The sequence below is a fragment of the Myotis brandtii genome, unplaced genomic scaffold (assembly GCF_000412655.1).
Source record: "Myotis brandtii unplaced genomic scaffold, ASM41265v1 scaffold596, whole genome shotgun sequence".
NCBI lineage: Eukaryota > Metazoa > Chordata > Mammalia > Chiroptera > Vespertilionidae > Myotis > Myotis brandtii.
The window spans coordinates 840,769-849,405 of record NW_005370250.1 but is presented as its reverse complement, the minus strand read 5'-3'; the positions used below and the strand labels follow the sequence as shown (position 1 = coordinate 849,405).

Sequence of the window (8,637 nt, the reverse complement as noted above, 5' to 3'; positions counted from 1 at the left end):
AAAGAAAGAAAGAAAGAAAGAAAGAAAGAAAGAAAGAAAGAAAGAAAGAAAGAAAGAAAGAAAAGAAATGAGTACATACATACAGCTAAAACATACTTAGAACAATTCACATTTGGGGTCTTGATGTAGAACAAAACAAGCATACTCTTGTTCTTAAAGCAATTTACTGAGAGAATTTTAAAACTGAATTTTGGCTTCTCAGGTAATGGAAGACTTTGCATTTGTGGTCCAGCTCTGTGAAGACCAGGCCCTCTGCATAAAGGTACAGCTCCTAAGTAAAGGGCTAGCAATGGGTTTGTTAAGGCACAGGATGAATATAACCAGGCTTTTCAAAGAATACTATCTCGAACAATTTTAACTGTTCAGGGTGGTATTACAAAAGACTTCAGGGCCCTTGAATCACCACCACTAATATAGTTCTATTACTGCCATGGTCTCCCAACCTCTGTGCTCTTAAATTAATAATGAGCACTCTGCCTCTTTATAATCCCTGTTACCCCAAGGTGCTGCCCAATGGTGAAGTATAGTGAGAGATCAATAGTGGTGGGGTGGGGGTGGGGGTGAGGAAAGCAGACAAAGGGGCAATAGGAATACCAAACATTCATATTACAATGTAATTATACATGCTTATTATGATTAGCAAAAGCATAAAGCTTCTCATTAGTAACTGCGGTTTCTTTTCTTTCCCTTTGAAGAAGTACCAGGAAACTTTGAAGAAAATAGAAGAAGAATTAGAGACTCGGTTCCTTGAGAGAGAAGTGTGAGCTTTGGCAAACAAAGGAACATCCTGGTTTTAGTGGTAACTCCATCTCAGCCTGGGTCAGAGCAAACATTTCTCTGACCAGTTCTTAGTTGGAACTGAGGGTGCCCCAACATCACAGCGTCCTCCTGTCAGTGATCTGGTGGACCTCCATTTAAACCACACCAACATCAAAGTGCAGGTCCTTCTCCCATGCTTCTTAAAGGACTTGAGAAACACATCTCCCCTTATAATTTTATCATATTATCAATTATTCAAGTTTATATTAAGGTCAAGAACATATGCTTTAGAAAGGGTTATTGGTCAGTCACCTTGATAAGTAGGACATTCCTTATATATTACAGAAAATGCCTTAAAACTTAGTACCATCCTTACTTCCTCCAAATATATGGAAACGAAACCAAATGGGATGAAAATGAAACTAATCCCTAGACACACATTAAATCTATCATAGTATAAAACTCAAACTCTATTAAACTATGAACATTAGAAATGAGGGGCTGGGATGGGTGAAGGTGGAAGAGGATATAAGAGGGATACATGGTGATGGCGGGGGGAAATAAAATTTAAAAAATAGAAATGATAAATAAGGGTCTAAATGGTGAGAAACCCAAACCGAAAATCTCACTTCCATTTCTTGACCCTCTTTATAAGTCAAATCTAAAGTTAGTTAAGAAGTATTTCTATTTATTAAATAGTTTGGAATCTTGGGAATCAAGAGAAGGAGACCAAAACTGCATTCGGCCTCTGAATAGCCCAAATACACACTGTGGCCTGGGGGTAAGGGCACCAGGACTTGGAGATCCTCGCCTCTAAAGGACACCTTCAAGATGGCCCAACTTCTTCCTGAGCATTAGCTATGGCCTGGCTTCTAAGCTAAGATCCTAGAACAGGGCTGCCCAAGAGAACTTTCTGTGCTATCCAATAGGTAGAACCTAGTCACCTATTGAGTTGTCACTGAGGAAATGTTTTTTAAATTAATTTACATGTAAATATCTACATGTAGCTACAATAGTGGACAGTATAGCTTTAGGATCTAAAATTGTTTTTAAATAATCACAGTGTGAATATTGGAGTGTACTTTACTCAATCCCTATTTTGGTTCTTTTCCCCAAGATCAAAAGTCTTGAGCATGAGCTCTGCAAGCAAAAAGTATAACAGCCGAAATAATAAGGTAAGCACTCCGCTGCACCTCAGCTTCTCTCAGTGCCATTGCCTCTCAAAGGAGTTTCCTAAATACCACAAGCCACCAATCATCTACCAATCTTCCCATGTGTATTTTCCAAGAACAGTACCAGACATCATTCCAAGACATTCCAAATCTAAGCAAGCAAAGAGGATGCTGAAGAACAATTGTCTTCCTTCTCTTATAGCCACACAAATGACATGTTCTGAAAGAAACTAGCCTAAGACCTAAGGGAATGCAGAATGGGAGGAAGAAGGAACATATAACTGAGGGTACGCTCTATGGAGAGGAGGCCAGCACATGACACATACACCACTCATTCCTTCCATCTCCCACAACCACATACTCTTTCCTGATGATCCCAACATGGTCCTGAATCTTTTACAACACAGAGTATCAGGCATCTCCCACCGTCTAATCAGAGTTGGCCTGAGTTAAAACATAGGAAGTCATTGCTTCTTTATGTCTACTTATATTTAACATCAGGATGTCACCAGAAAATACTAGCATGCAAATGTCTGAAGGAAATAGGATTGGATATAAAGCACCAGGCCTCTTGGCCCATGTGACATCTTGTAGCAGCAAGTACATAGGACAAAAAAATAAACTTTTTGGACTTTGCTTTTGTAATTTATATTGGTTTTAGAGCCAAGGTTGGCATTCACCAGAAATGTTATGTTGTTGAGACATATGGTCTTTATAATCTAAGAAAAGAGAACTTAACCTGTTCCTTATAAACAAGTATCAATAATTAACCATTGAGCCCGAGTGGGTGTGGTTCAGTGATTGAGTGTCCACCTATGAACCAGGAGGTCACAGTTCGATTCCTAATCAGGCACATGCCCGGGGTTGTGGGCTCTATCCCCAGTAGGGGGAGTGCAAAAGGCAACCAATCAATGATCCTCATCATTAATATTTCTATCTCTTGCTCTCTCACTCTCCCTTTCTCTCTCTGAAATGAATAAAAACATACTTAAAGTAATAATAATAATCAACCATTGATTGCCCTTGTTTAGATTCTCCAGATGTTTAGATATATGTTAGACAATGTTCACGGTGGCCATGGTTCCCTTTGTCCTGAACAAGTGACTCTGGCCCCAAGCTTGCATACCCTCAGCAAACAAAACTGAAATTAACCTCTCTAGAACCAAGCTTGGCATGCTCCCTGATGTGTCTCACCATCTACTACCAGTGGCTATCAGTGTTCCCTCTGACCACCTATCAGAGGAAAAACAGTTGTCTTTATCAAGATTATCAATCCCATGATGGCTTGCTGACCTATGATGTTTGAGCAATCTTTATAGAGAGGCTGCCTGTGCAACTGGCCAGCTAGCATGCCACTTGATCTCACTCCAGCTGTAACCAAATCTGTAACCCAGAAAGTTTCTAATTCCAGTTCTGTGAGCCTCATTTCCCCCACTTTGAATGATTATAATTTCTGTACATATTTTTATTTTAAAAGTTAAAAGTAAAGTGAAATAACTAAGAAAATATTTTAGAATAGAGATACCACAGAAATTCAGGATCTATCCTCACCTTTACATTTTTATAACTTTTAAAATGTATCCCTTGGAATAAGTTTGTATGGTTTTCAAAGCCTGTAACTTCTCTAAGGATTACTGGCTAAGGAGAAGGTGAGGGTGCACCTGAAAGAGCCCAGAATCAGAACACCTGGTCTCTAGGAACACTGATCTTCGGCAACATGCTTTACCTTTCTATGCCTTCATTTATTCCTATCAGTATGTAAAAAGCAAACATAAAATTTTATACATATGTTTTTATCTTTAAAGTTTTTATTTGTTGCCCTAGCCTGTGCGGCTCAGTGGTTGAGCATTGCCCCATGCACCTAAAGATCAACAGTTCTATTCTAGGTCAGGGTATATGCCCAGGTTGTGGATTCACTCCCCAGTCAGGGTGCATGTGAGAAGCAACTGATCAATGTTTCTCTCTCTCTCTCTCTCTCTCTCTCTCTCTCTCTCTCCCTCCCTCTCTTTCTCTCCCCTTCTTCTTTTCTCTCTCCCCCTCTTCCTCTCTAAAAATCAATAAAAACATTTTTAATATTCCATCTATTTATCTATGCATATTAAAATATAAGATATTACCTAAATACTGTGTAACATTAACTAATGTTCACTGAATATTATTCACAAATATATTGCCATCACAAAATATTATTTGACAGTGATGGTAGCTTCCAGAAATTGCTTATCAATATTCCTTCTTCTTCCAGGTTAAATCTCTCCAAAATAAGGGAATATGTTTCTGTAAAAGGTAAGTAAATATCTTTGAGTACACTTCCTGGAAAACTGGGAGTTATGCTTAGCCATCCTGGCAGAAAGCAAAGTCTAGACAAGGAGAACCTTGTATAGACACACACATACACAAACAGTTAAGTCAACAAACTAATGTCATTGATGACTACATTTCTCAGTTCTAATGTTATGACTTCTTTGTTCAAAGGCAATTACTAATCTCAACTTTCCAATATTAGAAAATAATGGCATAATGGCCATCAGAAACAAGAATCATCTAAAACAGATACAGCAAATCTCCTCTTACTCCATTTTCCCTTTAACAATTTGAATTATCTTGATGTATCTAGTTCCCCAGCAGCATCAGTAGATTGAAAATGGGGAGATCTTCATGCTTCTGTGGTTCATAAGCATGATGAATGGGTTTTCATGCTATTTTGTACAATATTCCTCCCTCAAACCTTGTTACAATGTCAGTACATTACCCCTCTGACATGGAAAAAATAGAAATGGGAGAGAACTTCAAAATGCAAGTATACCACTGCCTAACAGCAAATAAAAGACAAAAATGACTATGAAAAGAGATAGCACCTAACACTATCCAGCACATAAAAATTGCTCAAAAAATACTTGTTAAACTAAATAAGAACTCAAGATTCAAACAACTGAGTAGATGTTATTAGTTCTGATAGCAAAGTGAAATCGGTATTCATGAAGCCCTTGCATTTCCAAGAAAAGGTCAAATTGTGTTCAATATAATCTGCTTAAGAAAGTGTAGAGAAACATATATTCAAAGTGGTTTGAAATAGGATGTAAAAAGTGTTCCATCAAAATAGTTAACATAAAATTATTGGTACTTAAAGGTCAGCTTCAATTGTCTGGAAATTTTCATACCAGATAAGTGATGCATTACTTATTTTGATATCTCTAAATATAAAGTTTCCTGAACAACTAGCAGAATTTCTTCACCTATACTTTGATACCAGTACCCAGCCTGGAATTGTCTGCACAATTTACAATAGCTAAGATCTGGAAACAGCCCAAGTGCCCATCAGTAGATGAGTGTATAAAAAAAGCTGTGGTACATTTACACCATGGAATACTATGCAGCTATAAAAAAGAAGAATCTCTTACCCTTTGAGACAGCATGGAGGGACCTGGAGAGTATCATGCTAAGTGAAATAAGTCAATCAGAGAAATACAAGTACCACATGATCTCACTCATATGTGGAATCTAATTAACAAAATAAACTGATGAATGGAGTGGATCCAGAGACATGGAAGCATGGAACAGAATGTGGAATCTCAGAGAGAAGGTGGGGGAGGGCAGGTAGGGGAGAGGTAATCAACCAAAGACCTTGTATGCTTATATGCATAACTCATGGACACAGTCAGTGGGATGGTGAGGGCTTGGGGCAGGGGGTATGGCTGGAGGGGGTCGGTGGGGGGAAAAAGGGGGACATGTGTAATACTTTCAACAGAGAGTTGGTATCCAGAAGAGAACCTCACAACATCCTGCTAGTCTAGTTCATCACATCAAACTATAAATGTCTTTCCTCTTGTTCTGCTCTGACATCCTGTGGAGCACTGACTCAAGAGATAAGAAAGCTAGGTTATTCCTAGGATTTTCCCTGGAAATGTCATCCCTGAAATGTCATTGCAAAACCTTCTCATGAATGTTATATCCAGCTTCAGGGAGAGTGGTGGGAAGAGGCTTGTAAAGGGCTTCTGATTCTAATTCTGACCAAGATGCTGTATTAGAATGGATCCTGGATCCTGTCACCAAGATTCACTCTACAGGAAAACTTTAAAAGCTGGTGGGGAAGGACTGTTTTTGACTGTGGGTGAAAGTGGGTAGTGAATTTGTCCTGGGGCAGAGGGAAGCCCACACAGGTAGATAAGGGTAATACAAAAACAAACAAGAACAATGGAAGTTTCCTCCTGCAAATCATATTAAAACCACAGGTGCAAAATAATACATCAGTTAAAGAAGAAATAAAGAATACCATAGGGAAATTTATAAAAATTTATCAGGAAATATTAAAGGTAACATGAGTGAAAAAGAAATACCATAGTTATGGATAGGAAGGCTTAACATCATAAAGATATCAATTGTCTCCAAGTGATTAATAGAGTCAATTCAACTCCAAACTCCCCAAAAGATTTTTCATGTACTTGAATAAAGTTCTAAAAAATGCTGTATATGGGAGAGTAAGGATTTTTAAAAAACCCGGGCAATTTTAAAGAAGAGCAAGGAGTGGGGAACATGCCCTTCCAGCAATTACTATGAAGCTACAGCAATTATGATTGTGCAGTATTGTCACAGGACTTAGAAAATTGACCAATGAAATAAAACAAAAAGTTCTGAAACAGTTCACTTATAGGACATTGATATGTGACAGCGATTGTATGTCAGAGGGGAAAGGAAGAATTGTTCTATAAATATGGTGAGGAGAAAATGGTTATCCAGATTTATAAAATAAGATCAGATTACTACTGTACAGTATATACAAAAAGCAAGTCCAGATGTGTTGAGGATTTAAATGTCAAAAAAACAAACAAACAAAAATGGGCATTATCTACTGCCGCAAAAAAGAAAAAAAAGAGAGAGAACTCATGGACATGGACAACAGTGTGGTGATTGTGGGGGTGGATGGGAGTGAAAGAGGGCAAGGGGATAAAATGGCAAAAATAAAAAAAATAAAATAAAATAAAACAAAACAAAATAAATATTTTCAAAAGAAAAAAAATGACTCCAAAACTTAGTGGCTTCAAACAATGAACATTTGTTATTTCACAGTTTCTATGGGTCAGGAATTTGTGAACCACCTAGCTGATGGTTCTAGCTCAGGGCCTCTTAGGAGGTTATGGTTAAGATGTTGGCCAAAGTCATTGAAGGCTTAGCTGGGACTAAGGGGTCAACATTTAAGGCAATTTATACACACACCTGGCAAATTTTGTTGGTTATTGGCAAGAGCTCTTAGTTCCTCGTCTCGTGGACCTCTCCCAGGGCTGATTGTGTGTCCTCCCAGCATGACTGCTGGCTCCCTCCTAAGAGTAAAGAGGAAGCTGCACTGTCTTCAGCGTGCAGTCTAGGAAGTCACACACTGTCACTTCCACAATATTCTCTTCTTTTGAAACAAGTCATTGAGTCCAGTCCGCATTCCAATGGAGGGGAATCTCTTGAAGGGAAAAATATCAAAGAATTTGTGGACATATTTTTAAACTACCATAAACTCTTAATAAAATAGTGTCTGTTAGGTCTTCAGGTAGCACTGATTCTAATTAAAGAAAGGGCTGATAAACTAGACTTTATTAAAATTAATAATTTTTGTCCTTTCATATGTTAGAGCAAGTGAAAGTTATAAAGTAGAGGGAAGATACTAAAATACACACAATGAAAAAGGATTTATATCAGATATAAAGGACTCCTATAATTAATAAGAAAGCCCAGACAACCTACTAGGTCAACAGGCAAGAGAAAGCACATAAGACCAATAAGCCTATGATCAGATGTTCAGCATCATTGTTCATCAGAAATATAAAAACCAAGACTATGCTAAGGCATTACTTTACATCCATTTGATTGGCCAATTTTTTTAAATTTGATCATATTAAGTGTTGGGGAGGATGCAGATTCACAAAAAAATATATCTTGCTGGTGGGGTATAATTTGGTACCACTACTTTGTAAAACAATTTTTGGAAACATAAATAAATAAATAAATAAATAAATAAATGAACAAAATTTCAGACAGTGAGAAATGCTAGAACAAAGTAAGACCCAATGATAGGAAAGAGTAGTTATGGGTAGGGGTTGCCTTTATAAGGGATTGTTGAGAATAAAAGCAACAATGAGTGGGAGACATCTGACCACCCAGAAGAAGCTAGACATGGCTTTACATATGACTTACTATTTTGTTCCAGGTTTTCTAACCTCTGGTTAACAGTTTCTTGGCTTTCTCTTTTCAGGATTTTCCGATACTCCTTTTTCATCACCCTGTTTTTCATCAGACTTCTGGGCTACTTGTTTTTCCATATAAGTTTTATAAATCCAGATGTACTTATCAACGTACTGCCCAAGATACTGAGCAGGGGCATCTTGTGGAAGCTAAGAAGCTTCCTGTTTCCATCTCTCACGCTTGAGACAGAGGACATGCTACCCCACTGACCCCCAGGAAATATCCTTGAGCCAAAGAAGCAAGTGGTGTCCGTCTAGGAGACAGCAGAACTTGAGGAGGGAAAAGGTTTTCTTCCGTTTTCCCCTTGAGGTTTGCCTACCTGATTACCTTTCCTCCCCATGCTGTCTTTCCAAGATTGACCTTGCCCAGTAAAGAGCTCTGTCAATAGATGTCTGTGGCTCTATGGATAAACTAAACAGTACCAGACAGTAAACGAACTAGACCATTTTTAGAATAATATCATGGAGGCTGAGCAAAG

General features: G+C 38.1%; 1 protein-coding gene across 1 annotated transcript in view; it reads left to right on the top strand.

Moving 5' to 3' along the window:
* The window catches only part of TMCO5A (transmembrane and coiled-coil domains 5A), a 22,824-nt gene extending 14,456 nt beyond the window's left edge, over nt 1-8,368 (top strand). The window contains exons 7-11 of the mRNA XM_005879361.1: nt 203-262; nt 696-760; nt 1,877-1,934; nt 4,177-4,217; nt 8,170-8,368. Of these exons, the coding sequence (XP_005879423.1) occupies nt 203-262; nt 696-760; nt 1,877-1,934; nt 4,177-4,217; nt 8,170-8,368 (423 nt within the window). The remainder of the gene's footprint in view (nt 1-202; nt 263-695; nt 761-1,876; nt 1,935-4,176; nt 4,218-8,169) is intronic.
* Nucleotides 8,369-8,637: the final 269 nt, after the last annotated feature.